We start from the raw sequence: 23,679 nt of genomic DNA on the forward strand, positions 1-23,679 counted from the left end.
CTCCTCACCGTTAGCTGCGCCTTTTCACATTAATAAAACAATGACAGTTTCAACCGTCGACTCTGGTTCAAGAATCGTTCCAGGAAGTTCAGTTTGATTTCAGCGCTCAGTACTCGCTGTCTCAGCTTCCATCTGTGTTATTAATCTGTGAGAGAAACAGCTCGAATCCTGAACTCAGAGCTGAGAAACTGAAAATAAAGGAGAGATGTTCAACCTCCTGCAGTCTGCTCTGATCCCACTTTATTACCTCACACTGATTCTAACAGTGCCGTCAGTCAGCAGAGTGTTCACATGGGAATAATAACAAGACAAAGCGTCAAAACGGCAGCAGGCAAAAAAAACTGTTGGATATTTGAGTGAGGTGTTGGTGGACATAATATTAATAATAACAATAATAATTATCGATTCATTATACACAGAAAAGGCAGACACAAAAAGTAAAAATGTTAAAAATAAAGCACAAAAGTGTAATACAGAAATAAAAATTTAATACCAATTTAAATCACAGTTGTTAAATATTTAGTGAAGACAATAACAAACGCAAACAACCATGTGCTATATATACAAAACAACACAAACACCTGATGTACATAAACATCCTTCTGATTATTTGTAAGAATAGAGCAAAGAAATGTTGTGTCTTTTTCAGCAAAAATAAAAGAGAAATAAAAAACAAAAGTTCACACATATATTTGCCAGTGTGCTTCAAGTTTATTTTCTCATGTATTCCACTTTAATCATAATTAATTATTAATTAACTACTAAAACCCAAATGAATAACACTGCTATCATATACAATAACATTTAGTAATATATCATTATTATATATTATGAATTTTATTTTTATTACTTTGTTTTTAATTCTTTTATTGTCCATTTCTCATCTGAAATAGTTTTTGCAACTAAAGAAAAAACTATTCTTAAATGTTGGTGTTTCTGAAATCTTCCATCCTCTCATAAATTTCTCCTCTTTAAAAAATACAGTTTTAGAGAAATTTGAAGTTTCTGCCCTCAAAGTGTTTAAATGACCATGAGAGGATTTTAAGCAGCGACTCCTCGACTGCAACATTTACAAAAATATGTCGTCCATCTGTTATCATTGATCAGACCAACAGAACACAAACCACTCAGACGGAAACACAAACCTCGGAGACAAACAAGTCATCTTGTTGTTTCACCCCCTCAAACAAACAGCTGCATCTCTTTTTGAAGCAGAACTACAGCGTCCATGTTGGTTCACCTCATGTTGGTCTCATAATTAGGTTACAGTTGATGAGAAACCTGCTGTCAGACCCGTCAGAGTCATCTGTCCGTCTCAATCGGTGCTCAGTTTAAAATAGTTCACCTCGTTAACCCCACTGACCCACTGATCTCCTGCCAGTTACGTTCTAGCTTCACTTTTTATCAGTGTAGCTGTCTGTGCTTCACTCACACCGGCCGTTATGTGTCACATCACTGTGGCATGAAGCATGTTTTTAAACTTCACTTCTATTTTCCTCTGGCTTACAAACATAACTACACTGATGTATTGTGTAATGGTCTGTGAATGCTGTCAAAACACGTTTGCACTGCTGAATGATTCTGGTGTAATTAGTTATTTAACAATATTTTTAGAGATTACGCAATAATGACGTCGTATCCAGACTTGTTATTGATTCTTCAAAGTTTAATGACCAGCCTGACCCCAACGTGTAACATAATACAACATATTAGGACACGTGGATCATAGCGCGCATACATTTTATACAACTTCAATACAAAGACAAGTTCTAATTGTTCAAATGTATCTGTTCATTTCTTTCATTTTTAACAGGTTTTGAATTAGAATTTGATTGTAAATTATATCATATAACTTCATGAAAATAAAAAGTATAACATTTGTCTTTCTTTGTGAAGCATTTTGTGGTTCTGTCTTGAAATGTGTTACATAAATGTAAATCTTAGTTCACGTATAATCAGTAACTATACCAATCCATTTCATCTTGATAAAGATGTAAAACTTAAGTGGCATTTTGATGATTTGGAAAAAATAAACACAGCCGTCATGTTGCCAACATTCAGAGTTCAGCCCGACTGATGAAGCCGCTGTGTGATCATTTTATAGCAGTTGTAGCTTCACAGCAGCTCGCTCTGCTGTTTGTTCATATGTGGAAACAACAGTGTCATCAGCGTAGAGTTTTACATCAACACTGACACAATTATAAAAGGGGGTCAGCACTGAACCTGGTTGCACACCCATACCTATTGACTTATATATAATAGCTATATGTTTGTGTTTACTTATCTTTGTTTATCTTTGTTGTCCTTGTTTAGCTGTATGCTTATATTCATATCTTCCTGTATATTTGTTCTTGCTGCTGTGTGAAAGTATATTGAGAGCTACTTACAACCAGAGTCACATTACTTGTAGGTGTCAACATACATGGCCAATGAAGTTGATTCTGTTTCTGATTATTTGCTATGAAATCCATAAAAAAGGATGTTTATAAAACAGACTGTGATTTTTCAGTTTATTGAGAATGTTACACTGAAATACTTTGACAAACCTGCCTCACTCTGCATAATGTATTAAAAAGAAACACGAGAACAGAAAAATACTATAAACAATAAAATATCTACCAGACAGCTAATGATTCAGCTTCATTTTCTATTATTATACAAGTGACAAGTAAAAGAGGAAATAAACTATTAAACAGTATACTAAAGAATTTATAATTAGCTGTGCATAAAAATCTACATTTTAAAAACCAACCACAACACGTCATAATTGACATTTCAGACAGCTGATCAAAGTGATAAATGAGATGAATTGATGAGATTTGATGGTGAGAAAAGGGGAGCAGAAAACAGTCAGTCAGCATGTGTGCAGTTGGTGGACGGTCCCTTGTTTCTGAGGATCATCAGCAGAGAGAGTCCACAGCAGTACACCAGACTCTTCACTATCAGCCCTGTGTACAGCAAACAGAGCAGCTTCACCCTGCACTGAGACTGGAAGGACACTGACAGACACACAGACACACAGACACACAGAGAGACAGACGGAGAGACAGACAGACACACAGACAGAGAGACAGGTCATTCTTCTTGCCACACTGTTTCAGTCTGTTCAACTGTGTAAATTTCATCAGAATATCATCAGATTTTCATCAGTATAACAGACGGGACAACCAGCTGTACATGAAGACAGGGGTCGGCTACAATTTGAATGAAAGCTCAAAGGCCCTTATTAACTACAACAAGTCAGGGCCCGACCAAGCTTTTTAGGGGCCCTAAACAGGATCTGACTTCCTTTTTCAAGTTTAGAGCTCAGTTCCCGTCCAATTTTTTCACAATTGAGAATGACTTCCGGATGGGAGCCGAAACGTCTTGATTCTGAAAACAGTTTCCAGATGACTACGACTGAAACCTTTTCTACCAAGTTTAGAGCTACAATTAACTTTGGAATTCAGAGATTACTACAATTTCTGACATTTAAAGTCATTCAAGGATCAAATGGAAAGTCCAAATATAAAAAGACACAGGTTATTATGAGTTGTAAATGGGATTAGTTGAGTTTTATATGCAGCCCTAACTTCAGCAGAACATTGGAGCTGTCCTTGCAGAGAGGCAGCAGGTGATCTTACAGTCAGCTTGCTGCAGAGCTCTCAGGTCTGCTGGCTCTCTCTCTGGAGGACAGGATGCTCGAGCTGGAACCTCTGAAACAGAAAAGGAGTCAAAAAGAAATGTCAGTCCTCTGCTCCTCTGCTCTCTTTGACATGAAGCTGAATCACTGCTGAACACAGTCACCAAGCCTTCATTACCTTGTTCTGTTTGGGCCTCCACTGTGCCCCCCTCGTGCTGGACGTAGCAGCGGTATTTATATGTGTGGAGAGCATCCCGATCAATCACTCTGATGGCGGCGGTGCGTCCCGACTCTCTGAGCTCCAGCTGCTCTCCCTCAGCAGGGGGCAGATCCTCCAGAGGACCATTCTCCTTTCGTCTTTTCCAGGAGATCTGGACCAGAGGAGGAAACATGGCTGAGGCCAGACACAGCAGGGAGCTCTTCCCCTCCAGGTGGGCTCTGGATGCTGCTGGGTACACGCTCACCACGGGCTTCACCACCTGCTCATCTGAAGTTTGACAGCAGCAACAAGCAGCACAGGCACACATTCACACAGTCAGCAGCAGCTTCCAGCACTGCACTGCATTCAGTCTGATTCTGGAAACTACATGGACTCTGATCACTAAACTACTTGTCAATACAGCACAAAGTTCATTACATACAGTGGTGTGAAAAAGTGTTTGCCCCCTTCCTGATTTCTTATTTTTTTGCATGTTTGTCACACTTAAATGTTTCAGATCATCAAACAAATTTAAATATTAGTCAAAGATAACACAAGTAAATACAACATTTTTAAATGAAGGTTGTTATTTTTAAGGGAAAACAAAATCCAAACCTACATGGCCCTGTGTGAAAAAGTGATTGCCCCCTAAACCTAATAACTGGTTGCTCCACCCTTAGCAGCAACAACTGCAATCAAACGTTTGCGATAACTTGCAGTGAGTCTTTTACAGCGCTGTGGAGGAATTTTGGCCCACTCATCTTTGCAGAATTGTTGTAATTCAGCCACATTGGAGGGTTTTCGAGCATGAACTGCCTTTTTAAGGTCATGCCACAGCATCTCAATAGGATTCAGGTCAGGACTTTGACTAGGCCACTCCAGAGTCTTAATTTATAAATATTTTATCTTTCTATGTTTAACTATTTGCACTTTTTAATGCTGTTCTTTTGTATTTTTTTTTATCTGTATGGTGTTGTATTTTGTGAAGCACCTTGTAACTCTGATTTCTAAAGGCGCGATAGAAATAAACCTTATTATTATTATTGATTTTAATGGATGAAGTCAAATTCTCATAATATTACAGCAAAATAATGAATAATAAATAATGTAATAGAACATACTAATAATATAATATAATAACAAATAATACTTTGTTAAATCATTGTAAATCTTGCCCTCATATAAAAGAAAATAGTTTCTTTCTTCTTGGTTAAACTTCTGCTGCATGAATGATGTTATTTTATGTTGTTTTTTAGAAGATTGGAGTCTTCTGATATTATCTATTAATCAAACAAATCGGTCACAGATATGGTTTGTTGCCTCATATACGTTAGAAAAGTTGTATTAGAATATTCTAATGTTTTTTTCATTATGTAATAATTCAGTTGTTTTTCAACCTGTTATTCTGTGAACCTTGATTTTCATTTCCTGAACTTTCTGGCTGCAGCCTCAGGAAGAAGTCGCTCGTAGCTTCCACATTTTCTGCCCTCTGCCTTTGTAGAAGAAATACAACATGTTTGTATGAACACATGTTATTGTCTTCGTGTTATTTCTTACTTCCACCCTTTTCCACTCGATACTTCACAAAATGCTGTTTAGGAATACAGATAAAAATGAAACCTGTATTTTAACCTCATCAGTTATGCTTCTTTAGAGCTTCGTGCACATGCTTATATTTTTTAACAAGTTATCTCGATTTAAAGTTGTTAAATAATCCCATTTATTGGAGTCTTTTCTGGCACTGCACCACATGTGGCTCTGCTTCCTGAAAGTATGTTCTCACCACAAACTGCAGCATTATACAAACTTCAGCTCCTCGTTTGATTCACCACAAACATGTCATCAGATATTACAAAAACAGAAATTCAAATATTCAGAAATGGGAGGCTGTGAGGGTCAAAAGGCAGTACAGCGTTAATATATATATATATATATATATATATATATATATATATATATATATATATATATATATATATATATAAAAAATACAATTGTCAGTACAAATTATTACAATATGTATAGTGTGTTATATTATATATTTACCACCATACACTCCGCTGTAATGAGTACAAAACTAATCAATAAATCAATTTTATAGGTTTTAACCTTGAAATGAAACACAATCACCATGATGTGTTCTGATACGTTACACGTGAAGGAAATAGTTATTATATTATAATGTAATATAATACTTTCCTGTTAAAACTATAATATATTTACACATTATGTATTACAACATTAAAATATAAGTATATCTGCATGTATGTATAATAACTAATACATTATAATCACCACCAAAATATTTACTATTATATATTTGAAATCATGTTAAGTATCATACACTATTAAGGTTTATAGTAAATGTGTATTAAGATGTGTGTGTGCTATCATACATCATATATCCTATCTAATACAAAAATATAAATTAGTGTACATGAATTCTATTTATTGTAAAATGATTTAAAATCTCTTTTGCCTTCACGCATTAACATGTTTTGTGCTAAAGAACATATTTCTCATCATATTAAATATAATTACCATAACATCCATTTTACCTGTTAAAATATACAGTATAATTATTGTCCTATACAATATAAAGTATTTAGCACTAAATGTATTTCAAAATACATTTGCAAACACATATTAAAATAGATTTCACGTCACAGATCATCTTGATTTTAAAGATTATTATTAAGAGGTTATAAAATCTCTAGACTGTAATATTAACATTATCAGACTGTTTTTAGCTCTAAAATACAATTATTTTTCTCATGCAGAAATAAAGACTAACTTCAGCTGTGCAGTGAGATTTCAACATCTTTTCAGGAATCATGAACCTTTTTTATGTAACAACAGCTGCATGGCTGCAAGAATTCTCTGCTAATTATAAAAAAACTAACATGTAAAGCCTGAAGCAGCAGAAACTCATTAAAACACATTTTCAACTTGTTCAATAAAACAACTGAAGGAAAATGAATGTTTATTCTTACCTGTTACATACAATTTAGTTCCAGAGCCAAAGATGTAGTAGCCATAACTCCCCACAGTGAAACAGACTGATACAAAAACCTGTCTGCTGCTGAATGTGTCAGCTGAGGTGAACGAGTCCAAATTATGAACCAGGATCATATTTCAGCTCCATGATGTGTTTCTCTGATGTTCATATCAACATGACTGTCTCTTCTTTTATTGTCTCTTTAGACACACTAGCAGTGCTGCTCTATGGATGCTAATGTCTGTCGGTCCACTGCTTTAGTACAGATGGACTGGACCTGGACCAAAGAATGGATGGATGGATTGACATGAAATTTTGTTAAGACATTCTCGGTCCCCAGAGGATTAACTTCATTAATTCACTTTGTTGATTCTGACTCTTTATCTAGCGCCACCAGCAGGTCGATGTTTTAGGTTCAGACTGAAATATCTCAGCTATTGGATGGATTACCATTTAATTTGGTTCAGACATTCATGTTCCCAGGATGAACTGTAATATCTTTGGTGACCCTCTGACAGGTCGAACTTTAATCTGTCCAGTACTTTGGTTCATGACCAAATACCTGCAGAACTGATGACATTCGGACTTTCTGTCTGTTTTGTGGCACCTGGAAGTTGCTCGATGTCCTCCTGATTCATATTCTTCATATATGTTTACAGTCTATCTATAATATAGATCTTCATTAATTTGACAACACATACACAGCATTTAGAAAACACGCTCCAAATACAGAAACACACTGCAAAAACTCTGCATGAGTCTCATGAGGTCTTGCAGAGCGATAAAGTAGAATTCTATCAGTAATTTTAATGATTTATGAGGAGATTTAGTGTTTATGACAGATATTAACCTTCACTATCCCACCTCCAGTGTTGACAGACAACCTGTAGCCTGCATGGTAATCATATAGGCATTGTTAGACCTGAAATATCCGAAGGTATAGGCTACAGAAGGCCAAGCATTGTAATGACAAATACTGTAGATCAGACTGTGCAAAGTGTAGAAACAGTACAAAACAAAACAACAGGAAAACAATGAACGGATGAAATGGATTCGACTTCATGAGTCACAAACCTTTTAGTGTCCTCTGGAAACACTTCCGTTGTCGCCTTGTGTTTGCAGCGTGTTTCTGTATTTGGTTGTGTCATGTGTATTTGCAGCACATGTGTTGTCAAATTAATTTGCTTTTGCATGGATCTAACGCCATCATCAAGTTTGCAGACGATACCACGGTGATTGGGCTCATCAGCAACAACGATGAGACTGCCTACAGGGAGGAGGTCCAGCACCTGGCCACATGGTGCTCAGACAATAACTTGCTCCTTAACACCTCCAAGACAAAGGAGCTCATCGTGGACTTCAGGAAGGAGAGAGGAGGCACACATGACCCCATCCACATTAACAGGATGGCTGTTGAGCGTGTCTCCAGCTTCAAGGCAGTCCTCAGCTATCCTGGTGAACTTCTATCGCTGCACAGTAGACAGCATCCTAACCAACTGTGTCACAGTCTGGTATGGGAACTGCTCTGCTGGGCACTGGAGCGGGTGGTGAAAACTGCCCAGCGCATCACAGGGGCTCCACTTCCAGCCATTGAGGATATCCAGAGGAAACGCTGTCTGCGTCGAGCCCGCAGCATTCTTAAGGACTCCTCTCACCCCGCCCAGAGACTGTTTTCTCCCCTGCCTTCCTGCAGGCGCCTCAGGTGCCTCCGGACAAGGACCAGCAGACTGAGAAACAGCTTTTTTCCCCAGAGCTGTCTTCCTACTGAACTCTGCCCTCCGCTGATTCCACTGTCCCCTCATATACCTTAACTTAAATGCTGCTATATTGTTTGTGCTACATGTACCACATGGAATTACGCTTCGGCCGCTGACTAGTGTTCATTGAAAGATTGTCTTGCTTGTTTTTCTGAACCCCTGACTAACTTTCTGAATTCCTGTGTCCAGGCTTACCCCGTCAACGGACACCTGCCTCCAACTCTTCACCGGCTCCTCCAGCAACTGCTTACCACGGGTTCTCCACCTCAGCCTGCTGTCATCGGCCAGTCCACCGGCTCCCGCTGGTTCCTTCTACACACCTGGTGTCTCTTCGCTTTTACGACAAACTGAAACTCATCACTTCATCTCTCTCTGTGTCAGTCGTGCTTTTGGGTCCAGAATCTCTGTATCATAAAACTGAATTTAGAGCTGGACTATGTTCCACACCTGTGAATATACGTGTTGTCCAGGTTCACGCTATTGACTGTTATGTCCAGACTCCGTAAGGTCAGCAGTGTTGATGGCGGCTTACATCATCATGAAATAGCAGAACTAAAACCACCCATCCAGTTCATCTGTTCATTCTTTATGTTTATTAAGACATGAAGCTGCACTTTGGCGTGGGTTTGATTAATAAGCACTCGTGTTTTGTCCTGAAATATTGCCTGTAATTTTGGCTGCTTGCTGTGTACCGGTCGAGCGCTTATTCTGTGGAAATAGTGCAGGATGTGTCGAATGTACGATCTTAGTTTGAACCCACAGATGCACAACACATGAGAAGTAGTGGAAGTAAGTCACTCTTTATTCTGGTGTAATGGTATACAGGGAAGGGGGAAGATCTTCGGAGGGGGCCTTGTGTGTCGTCCTCGAAGATTCAGGGAAGGAAGCGGTAATTTGGGAGTGGAGACTGAAGTAGGTCTGGCGGCGTGGATCTGAACAGGCAGACAGGTCCGTGAGACGAGGGACAGGTGGTGCAGTGTGGACCGGGGTTGACCATGAAGTGGAGTTTGGTGGTGGAGTGTGGAGACTGACCGTCAGCATGATCACGAGCACGGAGCAGGTCGGATCCCAAGGGTCTGGCACCGTGGAGAGGTTGGTGGGGATAAGCAAGGTGAGTAACTGGAGAAGCAGGCAGGCAGACAGGAATCCAGACAGAAGCAGAGGAAACTGCGATCACCGGCACAGGATAATCCTGTGGCAGAGCAAAAACAGGATTACAATGAGGTAACAAAACACACTTAGCAATGGTACCTAGCTAGAAAGTTTCAGGAGCCTTGTCATAGTGGTCGTACAAGTGGACGATCTGGCGTGGGTGTTGTGGGAGAGCCTGGTATTTAACTGTGGAGACTGATGAGTGATTGAAGACAGGTGAGCCGGTGATCAGCAGCAGGTGGGGAACCCACGGAGCCAGACCAGGTGACATACACACACATACACACAAACACACACATCCAAGGACAAGTTGGGGACGCATCAGGAAGGGGGAAACAACAGAGAACACAGAGCTGGACTATGTTCCACACCTGTGAATATACTTGTTGTCCAGGCTCACGCTATTGACTGTTATGTCCAGACTCCGTAAGGTCAGCAGTGTTGACGGCGGCTTACATCATCTTGAAATATCAGAACTAAGGATAAGGTGGCAGATTACCACAGGATGAAGCTTCAGCTCTTTTGTTTAACAAATATTTCATTTGACAAATTATTTTTATGCTCACAGCAGTAAATCATATGCTAAGAGTTTAATTTACATTTACAGAAATCTTAATTTTAACATTTATTATTTTCACTGTAAGATTTATTACTTTTTATTGCTCTTGAATATATTTTTGTAAAAACAGTTGACTTTGCACTACCCGTTATGGAGCCAGGAACCACTGTGGTGAACAGCAGCAGCAGTGCCGGCTAAAGGCATAGGCCATACAGGCGGTCGTCTAGAGCGCCACCTTCTGGTGGGCGCTGGCCGCTCAGCAACAGAGAAGAAGCTGCTGGTATGAACTTTGAGGAGCGCAGTGGGACAGACAGACTGAGTGGACTGGTTACAGTGGGACAGACAGGCTGAGTGGACTGGTTATATTGTGCACTGAGGATGGTCAAGCAAAGTAAAAGAACTTAGAGCAGATTGTGGAGGACTTTGCGGCGCACAAGGCTCACAGAATGATGTTCAGACAGGTGAGTTCAACAACTACAGACAGGGACATGAACAACCTCTGTGTTGCATAGCAACGTAGCGTTGTGTGTGAGCGGTGTGTAGAAACTGTGTGTCTCTTTAATATGTGTATGTGGCTGCAGCCGCTGTGGAGTTTTTCTTGTTCATACGTCTCTGTGTTATCGCTTTGGTGATGTTTTATTCTGCTGTTGTGTGGCAGTTATTTCATTTCTGTAGCCTTAGTTGTAGCGAGGCTGCACAGAGGAAGGCCGGTGTGTATTAATAACTGATAATCAGCGGTATGCACAGGCTGCAACATCTGTCTGTACAGATGGAATTTACTGCTGGTTCTGACATAAGGGCTCGGTGGCCGTGATGTCGTTCCCTCGTGTTGTTGGATTGACGTTTAATGCAGTTGTAGCCTAAAGGTGTTCTTCAGTTTAACAGCAGCATCAAACGTCACCAATAATTTCCAAAGTGTAACGCAGAACCTAACGTTTACTCAGAGTCCAGTTTTGACTTTGGCCAGTAGCTCTCTAAATAACTGCTCCTTCCTAGAACGTAAGGCATTGTGCTGAAGTTTCGCTGACCAGTATCAGTGATAATGGCTAACGCTGTATCCATAAAAACAGGGTTCTGCACTGGGTTGCACCAGCTGTGTGTAAGTTCTCTCCTAAGTCCGGGTGGAAAGTCGACACTCGAGGCTTAGTAACGGCTAGTTAGTCTGTAAGGTACTAAAACTGGTCGCACCACGATTACATGGGCAACTAGTTTGGACGTAAAGTCGTAACTGAGGCAAGTGGCCAATCAAACAGAGAGTTCCATCGTCATGGTTACCTTGCGCATTAGCTTTCTGGCTGGCATGAGCCAGTTGGCATCGTAGTAAGCTAGATCGATACTGAAATATCATATCAATAACTGTGGAGCCGGCCCTGAGCAGCAGAGACGAGAGCTGTTGTTGTTGTTAGCCAGTAAAGTGCTACCAGGTCTCAACCCCGATCCAGAACCCTGCGTCCGATGCTTCCTTCTCTCCCCACTACACCCCACCACACATCTGAAACACAGCGCAGAGTTCCAGGGGGCGTAGAGATTCCTGCAGGCGGGGGGCGCAGAGGGAGTGGTTACATTAGCATGCTAACACGTTAAACTAAGATGGTGAACATGGTTAACACTATACCTGCATTAACATGCTACCTTTGTTTGTTCATTGCATCAGTTTGTGTAACAGCCGCTGGGAAACCTCCTGGTCCTCCCAACGACCAGTCCGCCTCCATTCCACAAAGTCATTTCAGCCTTTGTTCATATGAAAATATTGATTTGTGCAGCTTTAAATGTCACAAAGTGTTTCATTCTCCGGGAGCCTTAAAGTTTTCAGTAAGTTTATTAAAAGTCAAGACATTAACTTTGAAGACGCTGAAGTGTTGGTCTAGAGAAACTTTTGTCCTGATGGTGGCGCTAGAGGAAAGGTCAGGAGGTCACCATAAATGTTAGGATTCATCCTCTGGGAACCAGAAACATCCACAGGACATTTCTGGAAATCTGGCAACGAAACCAGCGTCCTAATAACCCGCTGCTAGAAGGACAACATCCTGACCTGACGTGTGTCCAAGATTTGTCTCTTAAAATGTAATAAAGTGAAATGATCTGGTGAAATCTGCTGAAAGGTGTTAAACAACAAGTGCTGCTGGAAGAGTTTTCATTAAGAGCAGATTAGTATTGTGAGCGAGGAACGGACTTTATTCCAGCAGCAGAACAAAGAGGACGATTTTAATCTTCATCTGGAACATTTGACTGGAAATTTGTTGTTACATTATACAAAAGTTTGTTTAAGTATTACTTTAAAAAATAGAACATGTTTGTTATTTCGTCTGGATCATGTTTGTGTTTAGTTTGCACTTTTCTTGTTTTCTCTTGACCTTGTTTCATCATTGTGCTTCTGTGCTGCTAGTTTGTCCTCACTGTGTGGAACAACAATGAAGCTGCTGGAATATCTGATGGAAATATGAATAAATCTGATATGAAATAAATCCCTCAGTTCAGTATGTTTGTGACTCTGGCTGAGATGGAGGTGAAATATGTGAACCTGGGCTGTGGTTTGCTGCTCTCTTCCTGTCACAAACACTGTTTGACATCTGTTGGTTTTTGTTCAGGCTGCAGGGATCATTTCTCACTGTGGGCGTCTCTCTTCAGACAGGAGCAGTAGTAGGAGGCTGAATGATAGACGTTAGCTTTCTGGATCTTCAACTCACAGCCGTTCTGTTTATTCACAGCTGAGAAATCATCTTTCTGAGGATGATTGTACCTGTAATCTAAGTCACCATTACGCCTATTAATATCAAGAATCAGTGTGAATGTTTCTTTGTCTTTCTTCTGGTACCAGAATACATAACTGTCATCACACTGGTCAGTTCCTCCACAGCTGAAGGAGACAGCTTCACCAACTCTCCTGGTCCATGTTAAATCATCCTGAATCAGCTCTGCTGCCATGGCAACCAGCGCTGTAGAGAAACAGACAGATGGATGAAGGTCAGTGTGACAGTGTTTGTTACAGGTTGAGTTTGCTGGCTCCTGATTGGCTGGAAACACTCACCTGAACACAGACAGCACAGAGCAGCAGCTGGGAGGGAAAGCATTGTGTGCAGTGGCGTTTCCTCTGGTGAACCTGGGGAGAAGTGGCGCTCTGATGCAGCCGAGGCCAAACAAGGACGAGCTGCGAGATCAGACGAGGGCCGCGTGGTTTCTAACAGGTCCTCAGACCTCCCATCAGCCCCTGCGGCGGACAGATAAGGCCGCTGCTGCCGATTGACAGCTCAGCTGAAGCTGTCGTGTGGTTTCAAAGGGGAGAGGAGGCGGAGCCGAGGAGCAACAGGCAGCGCACGGTTACCATAGAGATGGAGGACTGCATCCTGTCTGTGCTGCACATCACCGACACATCACTGTTTGTACACAGGTGTTAATGTGACAGCAGAGCTCATTCTGCTTTCATCACACTTCATCACCTCTGCTGAAGTATTCCAAATCACTACAGCTACATTAGAAAGAAGGAAAACGACAAACTCGGCTGATTTTAACAGCGAAAATGATCAATTCAAGGCAGCAACATGTAGTTGTATATCTCTAGTATAAACCGTAGAAAGAGCTTCTTGTTTTTCATTGTGTGGTTCGTCAGACTGAGACCTTCATTCTCCAAAACTCGGTTTGTGTTCAATCTTCAAGTGTCTGTTGTTGAAAGAGAAGATGAAGGTTACCGTCAGCCAGCAGAGGGGGATTCATTTATTATTCACACTATTTATCTTTCTTTCATTCTCGTTATTTTAACGTTGTTTCTAAACGATTCTTTTCCCAGACTTCTCTGCTTCTCTGAACTGATTCAGTGAGAAGTTTCTTCGTCTTGGTTTGAATCTGACAGCAGATCAAAAATCTGGGTCACGATGAAGCAGAAATACAAAACAACATTCATGTCACCACAGACACATTCAGGCTGGTGGTGAATTTAGTAACACAGACTGTTATCTGTTGTTGAACAGCTGTGATGAAAACACAAAACTACAAATCCACCAAACTCCTGAGCTGTGATTTGAACCCTTAAACGTCCCCTTACATTTCTGTCCTTTCATTTCATCATTTCATTTCTATGACACATGAACCCTTTTCCACACACAGTATCACATCTTTATTTTGTGTTCTGTTGTTCAGTCTCTTCATTAAAGCTACAGGATGTTTCACTGAGTGAAATATTCAAACCCGAGACTCCATCAGATGGAACATTTCCACATGTCTGCTGCATCGTTTTAGACACATTTCCCCAAAATGCAGCCTGACAGATTTGGTGTTGTTGTAAACTTTGGGATCTCCACTAGAATGTCAAATAAAGTTCAGAGGGTTCGTTTGTAAAGACGAAGCCAGCGGAGGGTTCAGAAGAGTTTAAATCCAGGTGTGGTCCTCGTATCTGAAGCAGTGGTTCTGGTGCCGCTCTCTACTTCTACCATGTAGAGGTCAGCCACAGTGGGAGACACTGGTGAACCCACCACAGCTGCTTCTGCCTGTAAAAACCCTCCTTGTGTTTGAAACAGGTGGCATTCAGGCAGAGGTTGGGGCCAAAGAGTCCTCCAAATAACTGACCTTTAAAACGACACATAGAAGTGTTTTCTGATCGGATGAAACTGTCAGCAGGACGACATAATTTGTCTGTCTTTCAAAACTGTTACAATAAATCTGCTTCATGATCTCTCAAACAAGACTTGGTCAGGTTCAGGGAAAGATCGTGGTCTGGGTTCAAATAAGCACTTTGTTAAGGTCAGGGGACCTTTGTCGCCATGGTTACAGTAATAAAGTTAGTGATTAAAGTTAAGAAACGCTGACTGTCGGCTGGAAACGAGAAACGAACAGCGGATCCAGTTTGCTGTTGTTGGATACAGCATCATCACTCTAAGATTTGATCTTTTATATATTTCTTATTGTTGCCTTTATGTGGCAGCAGACAGAGGGGGGTACGAGATGAAACAAAGGCTCCAGGCCAGAATCCAACCAGAGACGTCGCAGTTCTGTGGTTTGAGTCGTAACCGTTCAGACATCAGGACGTCCCTGTAGTCTGAATGTTGAATCCACGGAGGTTTCATATTTGTAAAACCTTCCCAGAGCCTAGAAAAGAGATTTTAAAGAGCCCGTACCCAACGCACAGCCAGGTTGTTGTTGTTGTTCTGTGGTTGCTCACACCTTTGTACTGGACGTCTCTTTCTTTCATTTTTCCTCTTATTTTGTCCCTCATTTGTGTGCATACAGATTTACACACGTGATCATTTTTATTGTTGTTTTCTGGTTGGTAGGACATTTGTATGGTACTTGTCTTTTTTCCTCAGGTTTTATTCATTTTTAATGCAAATGTTCCATCTAAAAAGTAAAACGTACAATATTTGGCTCTGAACTGTAATGGAGTAGAAGTATAAAGCAGCAGAAAGCAGAAATACTCTAGTAAAGTACAAGTACCTCCACTTTGTACTTAAGTACAGTACTTGAGTAAATGTTCATGGTTACTTTCCACCACTGTCTGTATGTGTGCAATATCAAATGTCTCTAGATCACTAAACTTATACATCAAAATGATTAAAACCAATAATATGGTACATTTGGACTATAGACTGTATTTGTTCTGATATTACTATTATTAATATTGTGACATCATCACATCCCTGTCGCTGTGAATCATGGGTAATCTTTCTTCTTTTACAGACTGGATATATTTGGGATTTGGACAGTTTGCGGCTCTCGAGTCTGTTCCCTGCAGACGGATCTGATCTTTGTTTCTGTCTGATGTTTGTGTTAAAATAGATGTTTTCACTCTGTAAACTGCAATGAAACTACTGATAAAATACTAATAATCCCACTTCTGCTGCCAGTCTGATTTAAACTGTAACTTACACAAGTGCACTGAGAATCAACAACAACAGAAACCCTCTAAATGTTCTTTGAACACTTATTATTTGTCTGATACATTTTAGTTTGACAATATGAGTCTTTAAGACATAGAATAAAATCATTTGAACAGTCTGATATGTTTTTACACTTCAAATATTATCAAATAATATATGATTTGGGACCAATCTGAATATTTTGTCTGAATATTTCTGTATTAAATATTATTAATAAAATGTCAGTATTTTCCTGCTGAATGTCTGGGTATAATTTAAAGTTCAGGTCCACATGCTTTGATACAGAAAAATAAAATCAAGTTTGTGTGTAAGTTCAGTTTCATTATTATCGATACTTGCTTGTAATTCAAATATCAACATTTTAATTTGTATAGGCCTATAATATTCAATTGTAATTCTAATATTACAAAATAAAAACAATCTGCACCTCATTTGGAAAAAACTGAATGTTTATTCATAAATATTCAAAGAAAGGGTTTAACATTTGACTCCTAAGCTGAAATAAACTAAAATATACAAGTCACCAGTTTTATTTTTTATTCTATATATATTTGATCTATATTTATATTTTATATATATTTTATATATATTTATATTTCTCTCTCCTCTATAGAGCTGATATAAAGATAACCTGTACCTGTATCTACATGTTTTCAGGACACAACCACATGTCCTGACTGAGCGAAACCAAAACTAACTCTCTCCTATTTATTACATAATATTTGATATTATTACAGAACATTTTCCATAATATATTGTGAATGATCTTTATGTTGATCCAAGATGTTTTTTACACTCAAGCCGTCACTTTAAAGCTGTAGTTATCACCTCGTACTACAGTTTATATGACAGTACTTCTATCTGTTCTGTGCTGCTGCTGTCAGGATTATAACTGTCACACTGCTGCCCTCTAGTGTCTGCAACAACACACTGCGTCTCCACCTGATACTACTACTACTACTGCTACTAATACTAATACTGCTCCAACTACTGTACTGCTGTTACTGTGTAGAACAGATCCTTCACACTGCTGCCCTCTAGTGTCTGCAGGTACACACTGACTCACACACAAGGCCTCTACTACTACTACTACTACTGTTACTACTATTACCAGGCAGTACTACTACTACTGCTGTGGCTGCTGCTGCTTCTACTGCTCCTAATAATACTTATAATACTTCTACTTATGTGCTGCAACTAACTGACATGACTTTTATTATAAATTAATCTGTTTTGAGACGGTGTAGTCCCTCATTCGTCCAGGAGTGTTCTATCGTAGAAAAGGTTTCAGTCGTGAGTCATCTGGACACTGTTTTCAGAATCAAGACGTAAATCTGTTTTCAAATTAATGGATTAATCGTTCTGTCTGTAACGATTAATTGATTATCAAAATAGTTGCCAGTTGCTTTTCTATCGATTAACTAATCAATTGATCGACTAATCATTGCAGCTGTGCTTCTACCAGTTCTGCAGCTGCTGCTGTCAGGAATAAAACTTTGACGCTGCAACAACACACACAACTCCTTCAAGCTGCAGGCCTTTTACTCTTATTACTACTACTTCTACTACTAGTGTTACTACTTGTGTTAGTATTCCTACTGTTACCACTCCTAGTACTACTGCTAACCTCTAATGTTGTCGTGTTTGTTTTGATATTTTGTGTTTAAATTCTATTCATTTATTCATTTCATTTCAGGCCTCAGTTTGTATATACAGAGTGTATATGAGTGACCTTTAACTGGGACATTTTACATGCACATCTCTGGATTAGTGAGATGAAATCTTTATTTTTATATATTTCTGAACGGATCACAGTGTAATATCCATGATGCATTACATTTACATTGCATTACATTTATTTAGCTGATCCTTTTATCAAAGCAACTTTCAATAAGTGCATTTCAACCATGTGGATACAACCCAAACATTGCAAGAATCATGCAAGTACATCATGTTCATCAGATATGCTGCACCGCTTCAAGTACTACATTTAGAAACAGGAAGAGAAAGAGATTGTTATGGACCAAGGTGCAGTCTGAAAGGGTGTAGGGTACGCACATCCAAAACAACTTTTACAGGTGCTGAATCAAAAAGCAAACTACAGGCAAGAATCAAACAAAAGATCCGCACACTGTACTAGTAGCTCCCATCAGTTTTTATCAAGCAGCATTTCGATCTAACAGAGATCTTCGCCAGGCATTGTCAAATCACCATCACGATGCAGAGCAGACAATATATAGACACAAACACATTCATCACTCAGGTGACTGTGATCAGCATGATTGAGAGTCAATCTACTCAAGCTGGACCAATCAGAGCAGAGCTGGACAACACATGGGGGACAAAGCATGCCCCTGTGAAGAGTGCACGAACAACTAGAAACAACAGGATCAATATTATACAGGCACATACCAAATCCAACACATCAGAAGCTGAGTCAAAAACAATTATCATAAAGATTACTATAAAGGAAAATACATAGAAGAAAGTGATATTACTCGCCCCAAAAATCAATATTATATTATTGCCAATATTATATAGGCACAAACTGAATCCAACACATTAGAAGTTGAGCCAAATATATTTCATAAATCACATAAACCATCCCAAAAAAAAACAGTTATCATAAAGATCATAAAATACATAGATTACTATAAAGTTGAGTGATATTATTTCATAAATCCCAAAAATCAATATATTTTGCATAAATACACCTGCAATACATAGAGTTGAGCCAAATACATCACCTGCAATATAGAGAAATACATGGAAAAAATATAAAAGTAGAAAACAGTAATATATAAAGTTCTTTAGCAATACAAGCAAATTCAGCCTCGCAATCAACCAGAACCTATATTGATACCTATACAACAGGAAGAGGTTCATTCTGAACAGATGAGTTTTCAGTCCGCAACAGAAGATGTGTAGAGTTTCTGCTGTCCTGATGTCGATGGGTAGCTCGTTCCACCATTGTGGAGCCAGGACAGGTAGCCAGGCCCCCCTTGTAGTGAGGGAGTAGCAAGCACACCGGCAGTAGCAGAGTGTAGTGGACGGCGAGTTGTGGTAGTCTGGGCGCGATATGACAAGAGTCTGGTCCAGTACCTGCACCTCCTGGGTGAGGAACAGACATATCCTCCTGATGTTGTGGAGGATAAATGTGAAGGAGCGGGTCGTCGCAGCGATGTTGGCAGCGAAGGACAGCTGGTCATCCAGTATCACACCCAGGTTCCTTGCAGTCCGAGCCGAGGACACCACAGAGTTCTCAATTGTCATAGAGAGTTCGTGAACGGCAGATGCCTTCCCTGGAAAGAGGAGCAGCTCAGTCTTGTCGAGGTTGAGCTTCAGCTGGTGAGCAGACATCCACTGAAAGATGTCAGCCAGACACGCAGAGATTCGTGCTGCCACCTGGGCTTCAGACCAGAGAAAGACAGAATTAGTTGAGTGTCATCTGCAAAGCTGTGGTAGGAAAAGCCATGCAAGTGAATAACAGAGCTGAGTGACTTGGAGTGAAGAGAGAAGAGGAGGGGACCCAGAACAGAACCCTGAGGGACCCCAGTAGTGAGGCTACAAGGTTCAGACCAGAGCTCTAACATTATTTGTTCATTTAGGCTAATGCTGCAATGATTTCCCCAATAACATTATAGCACAACTATTGCATAAAAGCAATGTCAAACCTGGAGTTGTGGCGACTGTAATGGTCTACTCACTGAACATCTGCAGCATTGAACATGCCACTACATCACAGCAGATTTTCTAATAGCAAGGGTAACCACACAAGCATAGGTTTTTTTAGGCTAAGCCTATAGGCTATTTGCACAATGCCACTACATGGCAAAAACAAACAAACTGACAGCGTGCCACTTACATAAACTAAGCATCATGTATCCAAAGTGTGACATTAACAACGTTCAGCTTCATTTATAAGCAATCATTACATTCACAATCCCTCAGCCAAGAACACAATAGGATGCACCAGCGGGTCCCATTACAAAAATGACTGCTATCATCAAAAAACACAGTTTATACAAAAAGCACATTAGTATGACTTACATGTGTCAGCAAACTATAGGAGCAATGTAAGCTACATACCACAGCATCGCAGTGCAAGATGGTGGGGCTTGGTCTTTTCATCATAATCCAAAGTGTCTGTCAGCTCCTTTTCAAATGAAAGAATAGATAAACTGTTCAAACCACACTTTCCCAAACCTATCAGATTCCTTGTTGAAGTGGCGAAATGGCTGACAAATACAGCTTCCTGTTTGATGTTATATTCCAGGCAAGCGTAGGCCCTACTTGTCGTACAGAAACATCTACCTGTTGCTTTTGAGAGTACTTTAGCGTCACAGCGGCATGTGTGTGTCCCGGAGCATGGCTGGAGAGGTCGGTTTTGGGTTAGAGGAGCCTTAAGATCCCGGAGCGTGGCTGGAGTGGTAGGGTTTTGGGTTAGAGGAGCCTGAAGATCCCGGAGCGTGGCTGGAGTGGTAGGGTTTTGGGTTAGAGGAACCTGAAGGTCCCGGAGCGTGGCTGGAGTGGTAGGGTTTTGGGTTAGAGGAGCCTGAAGGTCCTGGAGCGTGGCTGGAGCAGTCAGTTTTGGGTTAGAGGAACCTAGAGGAGCCTGAAGGTCCCGGAGCGTGGCTGGAGTGGTAGGGTTTTGGAGGATGGAGGAACACCCCTGGTGTTACGTTCGACTTTTCCCTCAACAGCTCTTTTCTGACCGCCGTGGTCTCTTCCTCTTTCTCGATGCTTGGCCTCTTTAAAAAAAAAAAAGGCCCTGAAAAGGTCCAGTGAATGGGCCCTCCCCAAATCTGCTTTACTCATCAACGTAAATGTAAACTGAGAGAGACTTACTCAGTGACGGGGGCTACACAGGCATAGGTGCACCTGCACACACACACACACACACCATAACAGAAATCTTTGACACATTTACACACACCAAAGTCAACAAAGATCTGCTACACATTTCTTAGTAGAAAATGCAATTTCATACCTTATGGCTTCATGTTTGCCTCTTACATATACTCTATGCAGCCCTCTTCCTTCTCTTTCTGGATGCAAAGTCCTTTATAATGTCTTTAAAGTCCATCTGTTTAGCCAGTTCACACTCATTGGCAAGTATTGGCAGGTTATTGAGCCTCTCCTGGCTCACTGTGGAGCGCAAGTAATTCTTTATTATTTTCAGTTTACTGAAAGATCTCTCTCCTCCTGCCACTGTTACCGGTAAAGTGCAAAATATCCTCAGTGCAATGCAAATGTCACCATAAATGCTCTCAAGCTTCATGTTATAAATCCTGTTATGCAACTCCATGGGTGTTGATGATCCTGAGAATGTGGCACTGTATATCCTTTTCAGATGGAGCATTTGTTTTCAGATAGATCCTTGGAATATTTTGTCATCAAATTTTTACAAGATGACTTAAGATCCTCAAATGCTGGAACTTGAGTAGTACCTTGAAATCATTGCAAATGTCCCCGATTGACTGAAATCTGGAAGTCAGCTGTGCAACAATACTGTCCATCGCACCATAATACACAGAATTCCTAAATGTTACATCAGGAGTGTCCTGTTCATCTGACCTTTCTTCAGTGCTTTCTCTACCTGCTATGGATGAACTCATTGCATGGGCTATATTTTGAGCCTTAGCAAGCATTGATTCCCACTTTTTTCTTAAAGAAAGATTTCCTGCTGTAGAGCTTCAACATTGGCTGCTTCCTGATCCAAAGATAGGCTGCCACTCTGCAGGAGCATAGTCCTATCTTCAATATGTTCAGACAGACAGTGCACATGACAACTGCTGTGAATCATGTGAAATATTCTCTCAGTCCTCGTGCATCTGATCTGAAATTATGCAATCAAGAGCTTCAATTGCACTCTATCACGTATCACTCAGGCAGTTGGGGAGCATCCTGTATTTTCCTTAGACAGACCACCGGTCTGGACTCGCACTAAAGAGTGTGTAGAGGCTTTTGACACATCCGAAATATGTTGACATTTCCTTACATGACTAGACAGCATGTACACCTACTAGATTCAGTGTATGTGATGCGTGGTGCAGGGTGAAAAACGTGGCCAAAGGATTTACTTGGATAATTTGGGCTTGCACACCTTTAACTTTTCCCAACATATTACTTCCATTATCATACCCTTGTCCACGGCAGTCAGTAAGATCGATTCCATGCCTTAGAAGAGATTCCTCTCTCATGCTGGTGATTTCTTTTCCAGTCTTCTTAGTCTACAAACTCAATAAAACGTTCATTTATTGTCCATCCTTTGCCATGTGTGTCATCGTTAGACACATACCTCAGAAGCAGGACGTTCAGCTCGAGTAGCCCTAAAAAATTTCCATTATGAACATCACCAAGGTGTCCCCTCTGAAAGCTAGATTTCTAGATGCCAAAAAGAGTGTAACATCTAATAATCTTTCCAACAAAGCCCTGTTTTTTTGGAACTGGCCATCAACACCTGTGCCATGTCTCAGGGAATGCTGTAGATTCCACCACTTCCAGTAGCAGTGTTTATGTGGGCTGCTTTTTTCATGCTCAGGTTATTTACTGTAGAGTTTCTGCCACTTCGTTGTGGAAACCCTAAACCCCTCTCGGCTATTAGGAGCACGTGTAGACTTCTTCTCTGATTCGTCAGAAAACAGAATGCATGGAACACAGTATAATGACTTGTTACATTCGCTAAACAACAGCCAGTCTCTTTTCACTTTGTCACGTCCATTTGCTGCTTTAGAGTATGACAGTAGTCTGGGAAAGGCTTGCCTTCAGTATCTTTAGCTGACAAACGTTTTAACAAAGTAGTGCTGTCAACACCTGCCAGTGCTCTAACAATGTTTTCTCTCTCTACATTGGTAATTTTATCAGACCATTTCCTTGGATCCTTGTAGCTCCCGGGGTCAGTGACACTCTCGCAGGCTTCCCCTTCATGTCCACCAGCCCGTGTTTTTGGTTCTGGCTCCATAGAAGTAGACTCAACCACATCATTATCAATACCCTCCACAGAAGTCGCCGTTGGTTTAAATCCTGGTGTCTGGGTTAAATGCAGAACGTCTTCGCTATTAATTTAATTAACTTAATTTATTTTCTGACTGTTTTTATAGTGTTTATAGTGTATCATATTGTTGCTAGTACTTTCTCCTGTGTGCACTGACGTAAAGGCGAGCTGCTGTAACAAAGAGTTTCCCTACGGGGATCAATAAAGTATTTCTGATTCTGATTTCTGATTCTGATTCTATCATCCTCTTTCTCACAGGTGGCGGTGGCTCCTTCAGTGACGCTAGCTGTAACGTTAGCCTCCTGGATATCATTCGCCTCTTCAGCCTGGCTGGGAGCAGCTTTCTGAGCTGATTGAAAAAGTTGGCCATTACATTATTCTTTGCGTCTAAAGCCCTTGCCAGCTCCCTCTTTTTCTTCTCCTGTCTTTTCTGGCATCCCGATTTATGCGCAGGTCCTGGCATTGCAAGGAAATCCCCTCCAACATTAGCTAGAAGTAAGTTTAGATCAGTACATTTCTCTGGTCATC

The 23,679-nt window shown here is 40.5% G+C and overlaps 1 protein-coding gene across 1 annotated transcript; it reads right to left on the reverse strand.

Moving 5' to 3' along the window:
* Positions 1 to 2,484: 2,484 nt before the first annotated feature.
* On the reverse strand, positions 2,485 to 13,656 carry LOC122886989 (immunoglobulin lambda-1 light chain-like). Its single transcript, XM_044219782.1, has 7 exons — positions 13,316 to 13,656; positions 12,918 to 13,223; positions 7,704 to 7,710; positions 6,815 to 6,861; positions 3,801 to 4,109; positions 3,624 to 3,695; positions 2,485 to 2,999 (listed from the first exon to the last, which is right to left on the reverse strand). Exons 1-7 carry the CDS (start codon positions 13,356 to 13,358, stop codon positions 2,851 to 2,853), a joined length of 933 nt encoding a protein of 310 aa, XP_044075717.1. The 5' UTR covers positions 13,359 to 13,656; the 3' UTR covers positions 2,485 to 2,850.
* Positions 13,657 to 23,679: the final 10,023 nt, after the last annotated feature.

The sequence above is a fragment of the Siniperca chuatsi genome, linkage group LG13, assembly GCF_020085105.1.
Source record: "Siniperca chuatsi isolate FFG_IHB_CAS linkage group LG13, ASM2008510v1, whole genome shotgun sequence".
Classification (NCBI taxonomy): Eukaryota; Metazoa; Chordata; class Actinopteri; order Centrarchiformes; family Sinipercidae; genus Siniperca; species Siniperca chuatsi.